The 22080-nt window shown below is 27.7% G+C and overlaps 1 protein-coding gene across 1 annotated transcript in view; it reads left to right on the top strand.

The window, feature by feature from the left end:
* The first annotated feature begins 314 nt into the window (after positions 1-314).
* The window catches only part of LOC113384429, a 31363-nt gene continuing 9597 nt past the window's right edge, over positions 315-22080 (top strand). The window contains exons 1-2 of the mRNA XM_026622146.1: positions 315-510; positions 2667-2828. Coding sequence (XP_026477931.1) covers positions 315-510; positions 2667-2828 — 358 coding nt within the window. The remainder of the gene's footprint in view (positions 511-2666; positions 2829-22080) is intronic.

Genomic DNA, 22080 nt, shown 5'->3' with positions numbered 1-22080 from the left:
TTCATTTTTCCAGATCTGGAATACCCTACTTCAAACCTATATTTTTTTGTAAATTTTAATACTTTCATTTGATAAACATAGTGTAATAGCACTTTTTTTATTCTTGGCTTTTGACTTATACAAAAAAATATTATATGATTAATTTTAATCTAGTGTTTTCAGTAGAGCAAACCTCATTTTATTTAATTAGGCTGCTATCCCTAATATAATAATATTCCTAATATAATTACTGGTTTACACGCTCTAAGGAAGTTCCAATGAATTAATCCAATTTATTTCATATTTTTCTAGATCTGGAATGCGTAGCGGCTAGTATGTCAGGGGCCCGAGCGGGCTCTAGTTGTACACCACGATGTTTGCTGCTGTGTGCGGCCCTTTGCATCGTGTGGGGGTCGCGTGCCGTCACGGGCGCGCGTACCGGCCAGTGCGCCCATCGGCAGCGGTCGGCGCTCGACTACGCGCTTTACAATGTCTCCAGGCACCACGGAGGAGACTTCTTCACAGTAACAGGTAAATAGACAGAAATTAATTTATTTACTTATTATATGGGCTCGCCCATATATAGGTGAGCAATTAAGAGCGAGGGGACTTGATTAAGAAGTCCCGGGTTTGAAACCTGCTTTAACCCCTTAACGAGTTAATTCGAGCGCGTTAAACCGGCCAACCTGTGCACACTCGAGATAATTCGAGCGGTGCTGAACATATTTGTTGCTGAAAATAAATATTAGTATTATTTTTGTTGTAAAAGTATAAATAAATATTTTAACTGATAAAAATGTTTTACACGAAATAGTAATTCGAAACAAAAAATTAAAAAGTCGATGGACGTGTAACATTGCAATATTCAACTCTTTTCTGCAATGTTGATCAAAATCCAAAATTAAACTAAAAATTTTGATTAATTTAGATTTTTTTTTATTTTTTTGCCAAAACGATGTTCTAAAGTTTGTTTTTTCACATTAAAAAAAAATGGCCGGGTTTTTTTCAAAAAAACTGTGCGTTAAGGGGTTAAGCTACCTGTTGTCAAGCAGTAGTGAAAACGGTTTTCACTTGGAAATATAGACCTCAATATGTTTTCAAGTAAAAATAGCCCATGCCGGGCTATAATCTAAAAGTCGGCCCTTTTAGATTAATTCTAATAATGGATGGATTTGGTTACCATCTAAAAATCCGTAGTAAGAAGTTTTAGCCCAACAGCTCATAGGAAGTAAATTTCTGATTGCTGTTATGATATGTCTAAAATTACTATAACTTATCCTACGGAAAGTTGAAAAATGTTCCGGATATAATATTACGATTGACTTTTGGCGAAATTAAACTTATAGAACTTTCCTAACTTTGCAGAAACGTGAGTCTTTGTTTACATAAACCAAACAATAGCTAAACTAATAAGTAAATTAGATTCATTGCTCAAATAATAACAAAGAAATTTTTTTGTAGTAGATTTATTTAGCAATCAGAAAAATTACAATATTTTTATAAGCTAAGAGAAAACTAAGTGACTGTTAAAATAAGATAGAATCCACTGATCTATTTTGCAATGTGTTGCTTAAAATATATATCTTCAATGATTGTAATTATATACTATGTAGAGGCCATTTTCTCTTCAATCTTGAGTTTTGTTAGGGAGGAATCCTTTAGAGATTCATTTGGGTGCATCTCTAATCTTTTGTGGTATTTTGTTGACAGTTCTTTGTAGGTTTCGTGCACAGTCAACATCCTTAGGTAATAATAACAAAATTTACACAAATTTTAAACATATTTTTAAACTGACTCCTGAAGCCTGCTGATGAATATAGTACAGCATTCATTAAATCTAATTCACTTATACATTCTACAAGTAAATCAAAACAAACCACGCTAAATAGGTGCGTTTCAAAAGCATTCAAAAATTATGTAATTTCAATAATTTTTACTTAAGAACAATTTTAGTAGTTTTGTTTTAAGGAAGCGTGTAAAGTCTCAACTAACTTCTTAAGAATAATGTAATTAATTAATAAAATAAATTTTAATAGAATGTGTGTTAGACTCTATAGTTTGTTAATTCACTTTGCAATTCTGATAAGAGGCAAAACTTCCAATAACTTTCTTGAAATTTGTTTTCCTTGTGCGATTTGCTCAACAACTATGGATTAAACGACAACTTCCAGCGTTATTCGAATTCTTGAGACTTCAGTTACTCACTAGTATTAGATAATAAAAAAAAATATTTCAATATATGTACATATTACGATTTTAAAACAAGTTGATCGATACTCGTAATTCTAGTCCTAACACATATTCATTGATGACTTAATTAGAATGAATTCAACATCTACTACTACTAATATATAATGGCTTATATAATTTGAGATATTAAGAGTAGTAATTATACATGGTCATATTTCAATTGTCGGCGTCTAAATTATTATCATTATCATTACGTATAATAATAGAGATACATTTACAGTAACGAATTTATCTATCTTGATATTCAAAATGTATGTGCCGATATGTCTGTCGTGAATCAGTGTTAATTAATCGGGCAAAGATAATAATCTAATTAATTAATATTAAAGTCAAGCAAAAATAAAAAAGTATTTTTCATGAATGCATATCTGTTTTATCTCAAACGGATATTAGTTTTCCAATCTTTTTCAATCAATTTCCTTCCATTTTTATTTCAGGCCCGCCCGGCTGTTGTCCGGAAACGTGCGTCGGAATATCCTCAGGTAGCGCTGGCTTAGCCACTTCTTCGGACGAAGATGAAACGGGATGTTTGTGCAGATGTCACGAACATCTGCCGACTTTTCGCGAAGATTTGAAAATTTGCATAGATGACATCAATGGTAAGTGGTAATTAAACAATTTATGTTATATATATACGAGTATATATATATATATATATATATATATATATATATATATATGCAAAATGAATAAAAATCTATTCACTCCGGATATGTATGAGTTTTTCTCTTTCAAGAACTACTTGCTTCTGCTTAAATTTATCTATTTTTAAATTTTTTCTTAATATTATTTATGTCTCATTATTATATGTGTAGAATATTTCTAAACAATAATAATTAAAAGAATGACAAAAATCTGTCACAATCTCATAATATAATTGATAAAGTGAAATACATTTTTTGAAAAAATATTCATTTACCTACTCCTCATTTAAATTATCTACTTTTTTATTTTCAAAACTTGTCTGAAGATTACAAGACTATAAAAATAGTATGAAAAATATGTACAAATGTATTTGGATTATCAGATTATGTTTGTACATAACTCATTCTTAAGCTGTGTATAATTACGTTCACCTTAATATTCATGAGCGACGGGAGTTGTTTCAGAGGTCCCGGGTTCGATACCCAATTTGAGCAGCCTGTTGTCAGGCAGTAGTGACAACAATTTTTACTTGGTAATAAAGATAGCAATATGTTTCCAAGTGAATTCATGTGTGTGTGTGTGCGTGTGTGTGCGTGTGTGTGTGCGTGTTTGTGTGTGTGGATACAAATTTTCGTCAACGATTTCGGGAACACGGATCAACCGATTTTAATAATTAAAAAAAACATTCAATTCTTATTGTTAAGGAGACGTGCTGATTAGTTTTTGGCGAAGGCAGGTCAAGACGTTCCGAAGATACGGGGCAAAAAGTGCCGAAAACGGTAACTCGGTTTTTAAGAGAACGGAGCGTCCGATTTTAATAATTCAATAAACATTTTACTTGTATTGACAAGATTAAGAATTGAATTAAGAATTGATTAAGTTTCATGAAGGCAGGTCTAGCGGTTTCGGAGATCTAACAAAAAAAATAAAAAAATACCATTTGGCGGTCAAAAATGATCATTAGACATATGCACATCAAATTATCAGATATTTTATAGAGATTTTAACAATAAGCATAAATTTTGTTTACATTCCTATGGGTTCCGTACCAATGTTTATCCGTTGGACGGCGACGCGGTGCTTACGCCCTTTGACATTTCGTCTCTATGCAGTTAAAACAGTACGAAAAAATAGTTCAGAATTTCCAAAATATATCAAAAATATTAATCGTTTTTATAAAAATAATAATTTTAATACGGGAAGTTCCAGCAACTTGCCTTAAGGCACGATGCCATGCGTCCCACTAGTTTTTCTTTTTTTTTATTAAGAAATTGTAATTATGTTATTTGATTGTGAAAGAATATAATTGTTATATAATTTATAATATAAAACCTTGATCATTTAAATCATTTTTAAAAGAAAATTTAATTTAAAATATGTGTTGATTACCTATTCAAATTATTATTTATTTATTACCGCTAGTATCATTGTCAATTAAATTATCGGTCGGTTAAGTCATAATCAATCCAAATTCGCAACAGTTATAATTTTGTGCTTAATGTTCTTCAAACAATGACAGGTAATGAACCAATAAAACTTAATGTATATTTATGTATTGTTTTCTTTTAATTGCAATTCATGTTGCAAGTGCTCGTCTAATGTTATTGTAAAACGTTTGTTCTGATTTATGTCTATATGCCAAATGCTTCTAACGATTATGCGTTGGTTTGGACATAGATTCTCAAACATGGAGAATAAATAAATTATTGATAGTTTATTTTTTAAATACGTATTTTATAGTTCATTTGTTTGCATATTTTATTACAGAATACATAATCATAACTTTCTTGATTAAAACAGCTTACACCAATCTCTATACTCTTTACTACTTTTATTAATCTTTATATTATTAGTATACAATCATTTTTATTGTCAGAGACACTCTAACAACATATTACTCATACTTTGTTAAAAGAAGAAAATATTTGTTAACACATTAACTGCTAATGTGTAATGCTTTATACTTTCCTCTGTGCTACACTTCTTTATTTGTGGATATGAGAGCTTAAAATTATTTGTTGAAATTTAAATAATTTAATAAATTTATTTCTGGATATGAAAGTTCAAAATTTTATAAAATGTACCAAAATAGAATATATTATTGGCACCAAAAGAGTTTCATTTTTATTTGAAATAATTATAGTACAAAATGTTCTTTACATAGATACATACACATTTTTCTAACATACGAAATAATTTTTTCAGTTTTAATCTTTATATCTGAATATCTTTATATTGAGTTCATGTGTAACTCAGATCACGAACCTGCCCGTGCCCAGTAGGGGAGACTGGCTACGGTTGTGCCAGTTTTTTTTTTTTTTTTTTTTGATGAACTATAATTCTGTTAATTCACCAGTCAGCTGGGAGAAAAGTAAACTAAATGGTATTTGAGCATTTGTCTATATGAAAATACTAAAATAGCGTCCTCAAGTACGACGGATTAGTCATAAAATTATATCATACAAAAAAAATAGACAATGTCACAACGGCACAACCATCCCATTATTATCTGAATATCTAAACTATTGTGAGGATTTTTTACTACTTTGCTAAATTTGACAAACAAATTCTTAATGTAGGGTTTTAAGAAATACAAACATCATTTTGCAGCAGGTATTGTATTCTTCCTTTTTCCAAAATTTTACTCGTACCTTTTCGAGATTTTTCTTAATATCTGCTCCGTATGTGACAGAAATATACCAAATGAATAACTTAATCAAATGGTTGAGTACCCTTGACTAATTCATCACAAGTGATGTGAATTCTCAGCAGTAGAAATATTTATATTAGCGAATTGTGAAAAAATGATGCTTGGACGATAAGTGCGAACTCACGTTGAGAACAAGAGTACTCTTTCGTGTCTCTCGGTGTGATGGACGCAGCGGTGCGTCCGTAAACGATTTTATTGCCTTATGAGCAATTCGTTCAGGATTAAATAATTTTATATAATAAAATCTGTTCTAGGATAATCTTTCTATTTTAACTTATATCATAATCAAATCATTTTTTACAGTAAAAGCATGCATTGAATTCTTTTGTTCCCATTTTGACTTATGAGTAGTGAGATGAAAGCATAATAGTCTAGTCATTATAGTAAGTTTACCTCGGAATTTGAAATACCCAGCTGTAAGTCTGTAAATACTTGTATTTTGTACCCTAAAAGTTGTCTCAGAACCTACATATGTTGCGTACACTTTACCATATGTAGGTTTTGAGACTACTTTTAGGGTGCAAAATACTAGAATTTACAGACTTTTAGCTGGGTATCTCAAATTCCGAGATTCTAACCTAATTTAAGCTCAATTGACTGGACTATATGCTCATCTAAGAATAAGCTTACCAAAGTAATAATAAGATATCAAATTTGTTCGCTAATAATAAAAATAGGTGTAATTTATAAGATAAAGGTACTTTATAAATCAGGAGTCGTACAATTTGTTATGAAAGGTCTGCCAACTTTTTATGTATTTTTTGGCAGCAAATTAAAATTTGTAGACAACAATAGACAACCATTTGTTTGAAATTATTTTTCATTATTAACCGGAAGGTACAATTCTTCAAATAAATAAAGAAAAGTAAAACATTTAGTAGTTGTTTTGTAGTGGACCCGTTGTCATTTTTAGTCCTTATATTTATGAAAGAGAATTTTGATTAGCAGTAGGTATATAAAATTATCAAATCATACAAATTATTATAAGAAAAAAATCTTTTTAAAGCTAACACACGTAGTATAAATTTGAGTATATTTGATTTGATTTATTTGATTTTATATTATTTACTTAATTATCTATCTATCAGTATAAGATGTTAAATCAATTGTTAACAACGTACAAAAAAAAATAAAAAAATACGTTCACTGATTAAGCAGTTCTTTGCAGAAATGGCAGGGTAAAACGAAAAAAATATATAAAGTAGATTGACAAGTAGATCTATAATAGTTTATTAGGATTTTTTTTCAATTTATTTTGTTAATATTTGATTTAACTTTTTTGTGCCAACAGTATGTTGTTGTACTATTGTTTATCTCTAAGTTCCTCACTTTTTATGGAATAACAATGGAAATAACGATCAATTATCAAAATAAATTCGTTTATAATCATTATATTACTAAAGTATTATGTGAATTAAATTGTCCAAATTATTCCAAAGTCACGTTGCTGAACAGGGTAATCATATCCTCTTTATCATAATATTGTAATGCATCCAAGGAATTATGATACATTATCGTAATAAATTTATAACCCATAATGTATGTTGGTCAATTAAGGAAGCATTAATAACCTGAAATAAGTACGCAAAAAACTAAATTGAATTTTAATTAAAAGCTCAATTCAGTGATAGTGCGCAATTTAACAACATATTTATCATAATTACATCGATGTTCCGGGCCAATAAAGTTGCATTTTTCATTATACATCTCCAATCGAATTTATTATATCAAAGTTCTAAGTTAAATGCAAATGAAAAAAATATTTCAGATTAAATAGTTATAAAAGCATTTGTTTTCTCCAACTGTGATTTTAATTATACTTTAATCTATCAAATCTCTTGAATTAAAATTATTATCATTGTTGTTTTGTATTTTTTGAAGTAAGAAAACAGTTCAAATAATTGTGAATTTAATAATAATAATTTTTAATAATAATTTAGAATACAGCCTTACGAAAAATAGTTTGCTAAATAAAACAGAGTTTAAAAAAAAGTAGCTTTGCTGTTTCTGTGAGAAATTTTAAATAATGAATTGATCATTTAATGATCGCTTGAAAATTTATTTTAATTACTTTCCTTACATTCGAGCTTAAAACAATCATCTCATAATGACTGAAATTACAACTTGTATACAGAGAGTACTATAAATATTATTTTTCAAAAGATGATCTGATAATATCACCACGATGTTTATCAGAGCGAAAAACTCACTAAATATATACGGTTCAATTTATTTTAATCGTCTTTCAGAACATAATATAACCAGCAACAGTTTCATAAATTCGGCTGTAACGACACACCCGCAAAAATATTTTGTTCAAGAAACGAAATTAAAACAACACTAACACATATCATAAGAGACGCTTTTAGTCGCCGTAAAAATTGTAGTGATATAAAACATGAAATTACCTCTGAAGGTAATTAGTGGGGAAGCTGATCGAAAACCTATAAGATGTGAAACCTATATATATTTTTCTCTGTTCTTCTTAATATTTTTAAACTCTAATTCACAATTTGGAATCAATTTTACCAAATACATCATAACCATTTGGAACCCAATGAATCTTACTTGTTAGCTTATAACTGAAACTGAATATTAATAAGACATTATCTAAAACTCTTCTAGTTGTTACTTAGGGAACAACTTTAAAATAGAAGCAAAATAAAAAAATGCACTAAAAGATTTTCATTATTCTATATACATACATAAAATCACAACTAAGTCCTAATTATGAAAATGCGTTTTTTTTACTACATTACGAAAATTTGTCTTCCGTCAACAAACAAACACTTTTTATAAACAATTAAATAACGTTAATAACCAAAAAACTAACAACATAAGAAATTACTTTTATTATAGATTTTCAAACATTGCCGTTTAACTCTTAATAGTGACGTCGTAAGAATAAAGATGATGGCTGGTTATACATCTTCATTCTTTTACTTTTGAATATTGTTATTAAAAATATCCTAACTTTACCTGTTTTTGAGATAACAGCGGTGGACCTTCTTACCCGTGGACCTTCAAGCTCCGCTTTACCCTATGTAAATTCAACATTTATTAACTTCTCGTGGGGTAAGTTATAGTAATCGTAAATGAATATTTTGATATATCTTTACGTTTCAAAGATTTCTGAATATTTTGGCATACCTTAGAAAAAATGGATGTATGTGTGTGTGTGGGGGGATACAAATTTTCGTCGACGATTTCGAAAACACCGATCAATCAAATTCAAAAAACATTTTGTTCGTATTGATAAGGAGACGTGCTGATTAGTTTTTGGCGAAGGCAGGTTTAGCCGTTCCGAAGATATGAGGCAAAAAGTTGCAAAAACGGTAAATCAGTTTTTAAGAGAACAGAGCGTCCGATTTTAATAATTCAAAAAACATTTTACTTGTATTCTCTTGGTCATAAACTCTCAATAAAAATAAGTTAAAAAATTTTATTTGGTGGTCAAAAATGTTTATTGGACATATGTACATCAAATTATCAGATATTTTATAGAGATTTTAATAATGTGTAAACATTTTGTGTAAATTTTTTTGGGTTCCGTACCAAAATTTTTGATTACGGTACGGGAAGTTCCAGCAATTTGCCTTAAGGCACGATGCCATTCTCCCACTAGTTTATTTATCAATTACTGAATAACTTTTACACCAGCTTTCTCTCTATCCTACTACCACGCGAGTGCTCCATATAAATTACTCTTACGGTACTTTACGAGGTAATCATACATGTGATCCCATATGATAAGTTCTGTTTTACAGCCCGTGCCGAGATGTTTAAAACAGCCAAAGTCAAAAATAAAAACTGTTTTAGTCAACTAACAGAATGAATTATCTCGCGGACCAATGTAATATATATCTTCCCATCTTTTTGGTGTTAATTGTTCGTTGGTGGCTTAAAACACTTCAATTTATTTTAGGTTAAATACGTGCTTGACCACAGTTAATCTTGAGAAAAAATTACACGTGATAAATGATAAATGTTTAATGTTATGTATGCCGGTATAATTTCTCAGTTTGGTAAATGAAACGTTTTGAGAGTTGCTAATTGCAAAACGTGATGGGCTTCTTGCTGTCTGGAAAGGCATATATTCATATCAGATAATACAATCATTAATTTACAAAGCATCAATTTACAAAGAGTTCCTGATTTTTATGTAAAATGTGATAGAATTTGACTAAAATACAGAATAAAAATTCTATATATTTTTTAAGTGATCATTATATAATTTGATCAATAACAGGATGAATCAATATATTGAAAAAATATGCAATATAAAAAAATTACCAATAATTATGTAATTATATTTTTAAATCGAGTTTGTTAAAAATTATATTTCATAGATATTTTTCATATGTATTGTATCTATCATATAGGCTTTTATACACTATTAGTAGCATTTATTCAGAGTATGAATATGATTTTTTTGTTTTACTTTTTTTGGTTGTGAGCACTGTTATTTATTTTAATTGTTTTATAAGATGAATTGTTAATTTTAAGTTAGATGCAACAGTTTTTTTCATATAACTTCTATAAAAGCTTATTCGTGGGCAAGGCAAAAAGGACCAACTGAACAAAAAAGTTAATTAAAAAAAACAACGTTTCATGAGATAAATTAAATAAATTGTTATTCCAACTTTGCTGATGAATATCTCTGACCAAATCAAGGTGATACACATTGTTATCTCTCTAATGGGTACATGTAAATTATATTTTTGTGGCTGGAATAGCTCACTCAGGAGTGTTCTCGACTCACACGCTGGAGAAATTCGGTTCGAATCTTCAGCAATACCAGAATTAGAAGTATAAAATATTAAGAATTGTTAATTTGTAGAATACAAAAAAAAAAATTGTATTAGAAGTAAGAAGGAAAAAAGAAGTTTAGTTTAGAAGATGAGAAGAACATATTGAGAAACAAGCAAAAGAATAAAAATCAGCAGAAAGAAAATTGAATGGAAGATTAGGATATAAGAAGAGATACTATATATATGATGAATGTATAAGAAATCTATATGTAAGAATTGTATAGAATATGATGCAAAATAAGATGAATAATGTAGGTGGCTAAAAATGCTGTAAAGCGGAGCCAATAAAAGCCAATAAAATTTAAAATATATGTATATGTATATATACATATATTTGAATTAATTTATTAATTAATTTAAATAATATATATATATATATATATTGCATTAATTGAATAATGTAATATTTCATAAAATTCCTTTAAAATTAAAAGTAAGGCATTGCACCTGTTTGCTCCCTGGCCATCCCAATTTATCCCTTATGAGGAATTATAAGTACTAACTAACAAATATTTGAAGTACAGCAGAAAGCTAATTTCTACAATTATGAATTAGATGAGAGTTTTACTGAACATAATCAGATAGTTCTTTGTTCCATATATGTGCTACTTATTTTGATGTCAAAGTCAAATTGGACTATTTTGCCTTGCCATACCCTATAATTATATTGCTTTTAATATCATTTTTGTTATATGCGATTAATCAATAAATTACCCTTGAGAAAAAATAAATTATGTGCTACCGTCTTTTCCATGTTCCTAATTATCCTGAATATGTATGAGTCCATTCTTCCGCAACTATCAATTTAAAGGCGTTGCAAGAATGTTAGCAGGTCCATGTAACTTGTTTCGACTGCTGATTTTACGACTGTTGTTATTTTTCGGTTTTTAACACTGATCACTTGCGTGCTCTTTGCTCATCAATATCAAAATAAAAAGATCTTCATTTTTAAAACTCTTATACGTTCCGAACTCATAAAACTGAAAATTCGTTCTCGCACTTCGCACAACGCTCCGAATAATTGATCAAATTCACACCAACTGGCAGGGATGAAGCCATCTCGATGTTATCTTTAGTAAAATATTTATGATATAGCAGTAAAACGAAGCAAATTATTTTTAATAGTAATTATTAAGATTGATAATATTTAATATATTATTTTATTAATATAGGCATGTTTAATTATAATATTAGGCATTGATGATAATATTAGGCAGGTTTTGCATCAATATCATAAGTAATTGACAACCTGGTAATCAAAATAATATATAATATATATGTAGGAGAGTTAGAGACTTGTTGTAATAGTTTTTTTTTAAAAAAAATACTATATCTTGAGATCCACTAATTATATTTCCAAGAAATAAAGATAAATAGATGCTATAACTTGTAGTCTACCGAATGTAGTAAAAAAAATTCTATAACTGAAAACAATAATGATACAAGTCAATTTTAAGAAATTTTTTAGTAGGATTTTGTATGAAAACTTGAACGTAACATAGCCTTGCCATAACATTGTTCTATTTTACGGCAGAATCAGCTCATATATTTTCATTAACTTCTCGAAGGAGAAGTTTATGTTTTCAAAAAAAAATCCGATTTTTATTGACAGTAGATACCATAGTCTTATAGATCATACTAAAATATTACGGCCCTACGACAAGTCGTTCAATTTTAAAAATTCTTCAAAGTTTGAAAAAATTAGTATCGTTTTTTTTTTATTTGTCAAAATTAGACCTTTCATCGACATTTGCTCAAAAACGCCTGAATCGATCTCAATGAGGACTATCGTTTGTCAGTTTTGTGCGACGATCAGCCAAACCGTTTCTTTGTAATTTGGAAAAAAGTGTTAAGCTTTTCGTCTATATTTCAGCTCATACTACCTAATCGATTTAAAAAAATCAAAAACTGTTCGAAAGATATTAGTTGGGAATGATACTGATTAGTTTTAGGTGAAAATCTACCGAGCCGATATATATCATGGTCTTATAGAACTTACTGAAATAATAATGCCTTACGACAAGTAGTTTAATCTTAAAAATTCATCAAAATATCAGAAAATGAGTAGTTTTTTTGATGTTTGTTAAAATTAAAATTAAATAATTTACTTGGTACAAAGATAGAGTACTTGGTCTTAATGAATATACTAAACCATTAAAGTCCTTCAGAAACTGGTTTAATTATAAAAATTGTTGATTTTTGAAAATTTGCTTTTCGAGTTAACGTGTTTGTTTCTTTTCAATTATATGTAATAAATCCACTCGGAATACTTTTAATCACTTATAAATTCATTTAGTTTTTATTGATTAGGTTGATTATTTACACATATTGGAAAGTTCATGTAACTTCCCTCAAGGCAAAATACCAATACCAGCTAGTTTCGATATGGACATCCTTTATATTAATATTGATATTTATACTGATATTTATATCTTGTACAATTTTGAAAATTATATTCAATAAATAACCCCCCAATAAACTAAATTTCTGTATCTTCTCCCCGGCCCTGCCTTTGGTATTGACTCTCGAGTAACAAGCAAGTACTAGCAAGTGCTCTCATTATTTCGTTATTACAGTTGTTACGTGCAATCGATAATCTCCTTGTGAGGTTTCCTTTGAAAAATGACGATAATTTGGGTGGCCCCGTGTAAGGTCCAGATGATGTGAGAATATTATATCAGAGTATGTAGAAGATCATGTCATTACGATTCAATGAACTGGATCAGAAATGAAAAACACGATGTTACACTGACCCGTGTGGTCTTATTAATTGGACCCTTAAAATTAATGTATCGTAATGATCATTTTCAGCGGCACTAAATTAATATATAATGGAAATTAGATATTTAACATAATAAATGAATGATAATTCAATAATAAAACACCGTTGGGAACTGGTCACAGCTTGTTATGGATTTGGGTCAGGTAATTTTGAAAATAGTTTAATGCAATCTGGGCGGATTATATAGCATTTTGCATACATAATATATATATATATATATATACATATAATATGTATATATATATACGTATATATATATATATATATATATTAGCTGTTCGGACAGATATTGTCTTGTACCCACGTCTACTTTTCAAAAGTTCCAATTTTTTTTATTACATTCTATGCCGAAATGTATGTACATCAATAGTACATTAGTAACTTTAAAAGTCAAACTGCGTTATATAAATTGCTGATCCTCAATTCCTAAACTTAAATTTTCAATTTTACTGTGAAAACCAAATCAGCCACATCACAACACATATCAAATTTTGAACAAATATCCTGATCTGTTCATTATATAAAAATATCCTGATACGATTATATATCAAACAAATAAATATCTTGAAATGTTCAGGGTGATCCAGGAGATTCACAAAAAGATACACTATGATTTTTAAAATATATTTATTTCCAATAGCTCAATTTATTTCAATGGCAAGGGATATAAAATATTTTTAATCGTACGGTAGATACAATACTTTGTCATTTTGTCGATGTATAAATAAATAATTTTTTGCCTTTTCAACCCTCGAGCATGCAGCTTACAATTGTCTACGACTAAAACATATATTATTTATTTGTCAGTCCTTGTGAAATATTTAAGGTCATAAGATATATAAATATATTCATAATCTCTTACTATATTTTAGTTGGTTTTTGGCAAAAATAATTTCTAAATAACATTTTTTCTAATAATTTTTTGCTAATGTGTTTCTTTGTTCGGCAGTGGTCCATATAATTTAATTATTTAACAGCCATGCGCCGAAATAAATAATTATTTTGGAGTTGTGATAACCCTGTGTTCCAACTTTTAAATTACATACTTTATTTTATTGTTTTGTATATCTTAAACTAATGTTAGCTTAATAGTTTGTGTGTTTTTTTTTCCTGGTGTGTTATTGTAAAGTTTTGCTGAATGATGACACACATACCGTGTCGAAACGTACTCAAAAAATATGTCAATTTTTATTGTTCTTTTACTTCGACGATTTGGCAGTAAATTAACATTTCAAGAATATGTTTTAATATAATATATATATATATATACTTAAACAACAATAACCTTGATAAATATATTTATATATCTTCTAATATTAATAAAAACATTGAGGCTTTTGGTAATATTTTGCAATATTATTGCATATTATCATTTATATATATATATATATATATATATATATATATATATACAAGTTGGAAATACACAATTAATGTTCTTTTCCTTCCTCTTCAAGATTGAATTTCTCTGCATATTTAGTTAATTTCAAGCTTCTTGCATATTAAACCTTGCTAATTCGCTTGCGATCAATCATGTTTCTGATGGCATATTTCTTCATTATTTTTTGATTGATGCATCTTAACTAATGATTATAAATATGACTTAATTAATAAATACAATGAATAACGATGTAACAGGTTATAATTTATGATATGAACCATATCTTCTGAATTGATATGCAATTTTATAACATAATTTATAATAAACATAAACGATCATTTTATTTTGTAAAAAAGTTGTGAAATAAGATACAAAATGGTATTTATTGCAATTTGTTCAAAGATTATACACTTCTATATTCTATTTGCTGAATGTTCTAAATTTATAGAGAACAGTGGTTTCAAATCTTTTCATACCGCGCACCCCTTCCCTATACTCGAAACCTTCCATACCTTGAAAAAATACTATATCTTCAATTTTTCAATCTAATTTTATAAATACTTTACTGATAGATAATTCATTCATCAGGCTACAAATTAATATGAAATATTATCTAATAATATTCATAGAATAAATTATTTATTAATATTTCAACGTTTTTGGTTTATTTTTTTGGAAATAGTTTTTTAAAAACAGCTGTAGGCTATATATGTGCTAACGAATAATCTGAACTTTATATAAAAACTCATCAGTTTTTTTGCGAAAATTTGTTATTATTTTAACAAAAATTCTGACTATATAAATCGACATCGATATTTTTGTATTATTCATATAATTTTTGTATTTTAATTTATACTATATTACAAAGAAATAATAAGATATTATTCGTTTCTGCACAAGAGACCGACAGGTTCTAGTTGTATTCATTTCCTAGAACCAATTGCCTTCACGGTAATTTTCAAATCACTTTTGAACTTGGCCGTGTCTTACCGGTTTCCTAGTATTAAATTTGTTTCTTATAACCTTTGTAGCTCTGGGCAATCAATGTAATAAAATAATAGCTTTTATTCAAACTGAAATAGAATAAAAGATCTGTGTACCGCTGTACAAATTGTAATTTGATATGAAAAATTGGTCAGTGCATTCGGATTTATTATTGTTATATCGTGAATCTTGGAGTTGATGGACTGCAAGAGAAAAACTTTATGAAAATGTAAATTGAAAAAAACAACATATATGTATATATATATATGTGTGTGTGTGTGTGTGTATTTTTTATAAAATTTAAAATTTAGTTGAAATCTCTGAAATATTGCAAGAGAGTGTAAATCATCATAAACCTAATCATTTTAATGAATTGCAGACCGAATCGACTAAGAATATTAAGCATAAATATTATTGAGTCATTTAAAAAATTTTTCACAAATGTAATAGAATAAAAGATTTTTGAAATTGCTTAAAATATACTAAAACATACATTTCTTCTAAAATGTTATAAAAAATATTAAGGAATTGCGTTCAGAAAATAGTAGAGAACAATTTTTATATAGTCATTATTTAAATTTCAGTTCTCATTTTGAGATTTACATGAAACCATTATAAAATACTGCATTTACCTTTTTATATATAGTGAATATAATTTAATATTATAATTCTAATTTTTATACAACAATCAGTAGTAGTACCTTTTGATAGGTACCAGTATAACTAATATAAATACATCTTCAACAATAAAAATGATAGTTATGCAATTAATAAAACGAACTGATATTAGATTGATAAAAGTGCAAATTCTTTGAAGTTTTACATGAAACATTTATATGCACAATTACTAAAAAAATATTTACACAAAATTTGTTGTAGCAATACTTAAAGTTTGAGGATTTACAAAAATAGTCGTCTCCATTTACTGTTGGATCAATTTTGACCAAACTTTCTTGTTTCTTAATTGAATTTTAATACATATTTGAATTTAAATAAATTGGTTATCATAATTACTAAAAAGGATTTATAATAATACTTAAAGTTTAATAATATACAAAAACTAGTGGAGTATGACGTGATCGTGCCTTGAGGCAAATAACCGGAAAATCTGAATCATTTTAGATATTAAATTTTTTTTCTGAAAATAAAAAAAAAATCGAAAAAAAAATATTTTCCTAAAAACAATCGTTTTGTCAACACAATCAGAAAGTTGTTCGAATCATTCAAATCGGATGCTTATTTCTTTCAAAAACTATCATTTTTTGTACTTTTTGCTCTGTATCTCTAAAACGGCTGGACCTGCCTCTGTAAAAACTAACCATCACTTCTCCCCATCATTACAAATTGAATGTTTTCTGAATCATTCGAATCGGATGCCTCGTTCTCTCAAAAACTCGATTTCTATTTTTTGCACTCTTTGCTCTTTCAACAACTGGACCGACATTTGCCAAAAATTAATCAGCACATATCTCTATCAATAGGAATGGAATGTTTTTAGAAGCATTCTAATCGGTTGATCCGTGCGCCCGAAAACGTGGACGAAATATTGTATCTATAACTACACACACACATCAATTTTTTATAAGGTAAACCAAAATGTTCAGAAATTTTCAAAATGTGAATATATGCAAAAAATTCAATTTCGATTTTTTACGATTACAATAACTTACCCTACGGAAAGTTAATAAGCATCTCCATTTACTGTTGGATCAATTTTGACCAAACTTTTTGTTTTTTTACTGACTTCTAATATTATAATTCAGAAAATTTGTTTACCATCATAATTACTAAAAAGTTTATTTATACAAATACTTAAAGATTAAGGATATACAAAAATAATTATCACTGTTGGATTATTTCTTACCAAACTTTTTTGTTTCATCACTGACTTCCAATATTCAAATTCAGAAAATTCGATTATCCATTCTTAATTAATGGCAGATGATGGCTATTGAATACTAAACCGTCGGAAGGCTTAATATAAAATAAATGCTTTACACTTTTTATACTTAATTACCAGATCCAATTTAAATCATGGCTTCTGTGCATGCATCTTCCGATTTTTTTAAACCGATAACATTGTCCAAAGTTAATTTCATTTATAAAAATTTGTGGCTACTTCTCGATGCTTATAAAATATTCTTCTTCATTCATTATTCTGTTTATATATGGGAGCGATGGCAATTAAATGCTTTTGCATCATTTTATGATAACATAAATTTGCAGGATGTACAGTTATATTTTATATAATGGATGCATGTGTGTGTGTTTGGGTTGTAAGAGTCATATTTAAAAAATATTATGAATGTTTTAATTAACAAGAATGTTTACTGATTTATTGCTGGCCTCTCAATACACAAAGAATAAAAGAATCAAGTTTTCTTTTAATTTTAACGATTTTACATGCTTTTTACGCAAATATTTTATATATAAATAAATAATAAAAATGATTAAGATAATTAGGGAAAAGTCCAATTTTTGAACAAATATTCGAAAGTAATCATTACGTTTATCCCTGAAAAATTACATCTGCTGAATATTAGAATATTTCTTCTATTGTAAATATAAGTCAACTGTTAGTTCCATAGTTAACTATTATAGTCCTACATTTTGAAATTAAGACATTAAAGTGTTGATTAACAAAAAAAATTATAACAAAAAAAAGTATTAATATGAGAATTTACTTAAGAATATTTTACAATTCAGTAAAATCTATCCTATTGAAAAAGATATACTCATTGTCAGAAACGTGCTAGTCGGTACTTTCCAATAGTTCTTTTTAATTGTTTATTTATAATTTGTTTATTTAAATGCAAAGCGGCGTTTCAAAGTGCGATTTTATATTTAAATAATAGTAATTACCAATATTTATTAACATCATATATAATTTATAAATAATATATAAGAATACAACATAACAATATTAAAAGAATTTATTACATTGACTAAAATAATAAATAATTTTAAGAAATGCAATATTAAAGATATCCATTATTTCATAAACTGACCATATACTATTATAACAAAAATGAAATATTAAAATCAAACTAAATTGAAATTTTGGTAAAATAGGTTACTGGTAAAATTATATTTTTTATATTTAATGAAATTCTTCCAACTCAAATTTTTTTTGTAAAGTTTCTGCAAAAAATATTTTTTATTAGTAGAATAAGGCGAGGCACAAAGGTCCAACTTGATTCTCAGTAATTATACTTTTTAAACCATCACAACAAATAACACGTTTCAGACATACTACTAACAAACTATGTTCAGCAAATTTCCAATCAATTCCTAATTATAGAAATATGTTTTTTAGAGATTTTTCTAAATTTTGTCATACGTTACTATTTACCCCAGCTGATGGCTATTGTGTAAGGCTGAGTAAAAAGATACAGTCGTCGAACAAACAGAATTAATGTCTTATGTTAGAAGAATTTTACAAAATAAGAGATGAATTACTTAACCAATACAAAATTAAACATTTCATAAGCAAATTTTTACAAAGAGCATATAACCTTTATCTGGTATTTTGTGAGATATATACATCAGCGGAGATTAAATAAATATTAATTAAATTTATCTTTTGTAAAATTGCTTTAACTAATTTTACTGTTTTATTTACTATTTTCTTTTCATACTAGTTCATACCTTTGCGGTGTAAAGATTTTATTGGTTCTTTTTACCCCATCCACATGCAACCTTTTATAGAGTTGCATGTGGGTTATAGTTTTATATAAAAAAACGGTTGAATCTATCTTGAAAAACAATATAATTTATGAAACAATTACCTATATTTAAAAAGTATATTCAGGTTTCATAAACTAATTAAAAGGAGTCGAAACCAAAAAGATCTACCAACAAAACAAATTACCCTTCTTATGAATATTGATATATGGGCGTTAATTTTTTGATAGCGATATCATACGAATATGATGAAGATTCACATCTCTTTAAAATAGTATCGGTAAAAAAATCCACATTTTTATTGTTTTTGAGATAATGGTAGTAGATCTTTTTACTCGCAAACCTTTAAGTCCCTCTCCACCTTACCTCATAGATTTATTATACACAATTTTTAAAAACCTAGAAAATTAACTTCAATAACAATCACTAATACCTCTAAATTTTAATTTTCAACGAATTTTCTCATTAATATCTCTAAACTTTAGTTTTCAACAAAAAATTAAATATTGGGTCATATTTTTCTCAAAAGTATCCATTCTGAATATTGTTTTTACAAATCAAATATTTCTTTTGATAACGATACCATCTCTGGACCTCCCGTGAACTTTATTGGGGTCTTTGATATGTCAATCAGCATGTTAAAATATAGTATTGGCCAAATATTATCATCAAAGTCAACTCGAGAGATTTTATTGGTGATTGTGGTTCAATTTGCATCGTACCCAAAAATTTATTTTAAAATTATGGCAAATATGCTGATTGAAAAAAATATTTAGTTGCTCAACCATGTAATGTACTTATTTATATAGAGATATAACTTTTAGTATACATTGCTAAAACTTTTTCAAGATGTATGTTATTAAAGTTTTTTTTTCAAATTTTCAGTTTAATATAGTTAAAAAAAATTGCTGTTTTTTATTTATTTTTTATCTTTAACTTGGTTCGTGTTAAGGTTTCTACAAATGAATTCATCGTTCCATTTCTAATCAATATTTATATTAATATAACTATTAATATAATATATTAAACATCAATTTTTATATGTATAATAAAGTTACTATCACTACTATCAATTTTCAGATTAAATGGTCATATGAAGGTTGGCTCCTTCTGCTGAACTTTTAATATATTTTAAGAACTTTTTCAAAGCTTATGTAAATAGTTTTTTTTCAAATTTGCTGTTTATTATAGTTAAAAAAATTGCTGTTTTTTATTTAATTTTCTATCTTTCATTTGGTTTGTGTTAAGGTTTCTACGAATGAATTCATCGTTCCATTTCCAATAGAATATTTATATTAATATAAATATTAATATACAATAATATATTAAACGATATTTATATATAATAAAGTTTACTATCAATTTTCAGATTAAATAGTCATATGAAGGTTGGCTTTTTTTGCGGGACTTAAGGGCCAATTCTGCGGTAAAATTAACAATAACATCGCGTTACTATGGCAACTGCATCTTTGTGATGCAATGCTGATCGCACAGCAAATAAATAGCATTTTTACAGTTTTTAGTATCAAGAAATAAGTAAATTATCATACAAAGCTAAGTTATGGTCTATTTTACTACAGAATTGGCCCCTAAGTCTTCAAAAAATGATACAATATTAAAAACTATTATTATTGATGCGATCACATGCTTAAGATAACCTGTACAGGTAACATTACTGTGTCATTTAACCCTAGCCATATATTTAACTCCTGGAATAATTAATTATCCTCCGTTATTATTGCTTCACATTTTTTATGTCCATCGATACAGTTTCAAAAATTCTTCATTTTTTGTTAACAAAATCGCGAATTACAGGGTAAGTATAACGATATCGGTAATTTAAAAACAATTTCCCGGTTCTGAAACGAAGTGTGCGTCCAAACGAGGGCAGGCGTTTCCTTATAAATTATATATGTTCATGTTCTGTTTACTGCACAGTATATTGAAATTGGACTCGGGATCTTTGCATAAATTATTATTTGGATTGTTGAAGCAGTCATTGTTTTTGGAATGAAATTCGAATATTAAATTATCTGACCGCATCGGAAAATATTGATCAAATATACTGGCGAAACATTGCAGCATCGATATGTCATTATTTGTGTTTTTTATAAAACCAAAATATTTTTCAATAAATAAAACAAAATTAATTTTAGTCGATTTGCAGATTCGTGTTCCGTTTATCTTTATGCGTTTGTTTTCTTGTTGAAGTTTTTTATTAATATATGTGGTATGATATTTTAATTGTTGCCATAACATTGTGTGTTGGATGTTATGGCATGTTTTGGGCAAAGTCATTAAAAATCATTGCGAAAATTAAATGCAGTTGCCATATCATTTCTTAACACACGCTGGTTCTCACATGGGCGATGACATTCTTTAATTTTCTTGTTAATGCTCTTACAAGATTGGGATTTCTTAATCACAAAAATTATGTTGTTGTAAATATTTGTTAAAATGTCGCCAAGAGATTAACTACCGCTTCAATATTGTCCATCTCCAGAATAAGTGATTTAATTTATGTTTATTTAAATGCATTACAAATACTTATTTCTTCAACGCCTTGGTTAGTCAAATTTAACCAAATGCTATCACACTTTATTTTCACTATTAAGAAAACCATGATATTACAAATATTCTGGTAATATTTTTAATAATTACAAGGATTACAATCATAGGATTACAAGTGGTTAATACATCATTTGATAAACTGATTATTGAATGCAAGATTAATCACCACAAATGCTAAATAATTTTACGCCTTGTTATTACAAAAGCTAATAAAATTACGATTTAACTGGCCACATTTCCAATAATTTTATATGTTACATTTTAATTTTTTATTTTGAACTGC

The sequence above is a fragment of the Ctenocephalides felis genome, unplaced genomic scaffold (genome assembly GCF_003426905.1).
Source record: "Ctenocephalides felis isolate EL2017-DRISC unplaced genomic scaffold, ASM342690v1 CF-g0.4_SCAFFOLD_00845, whole genome shotgun sequence".
In the NCBI taxonomy this organism is placed as follows: Eukaryota; Metazoa; Arthropoda; class Insecta; order Siphonaptera; family Pulicidae; genus Ctenocephalides; species Ctenocephalides felis.
The sequence above is the reverse complement of the archived record's forward strand: the minus strand, read 5'-3'. Positions and strand labels throughout refer to the sequence as shown.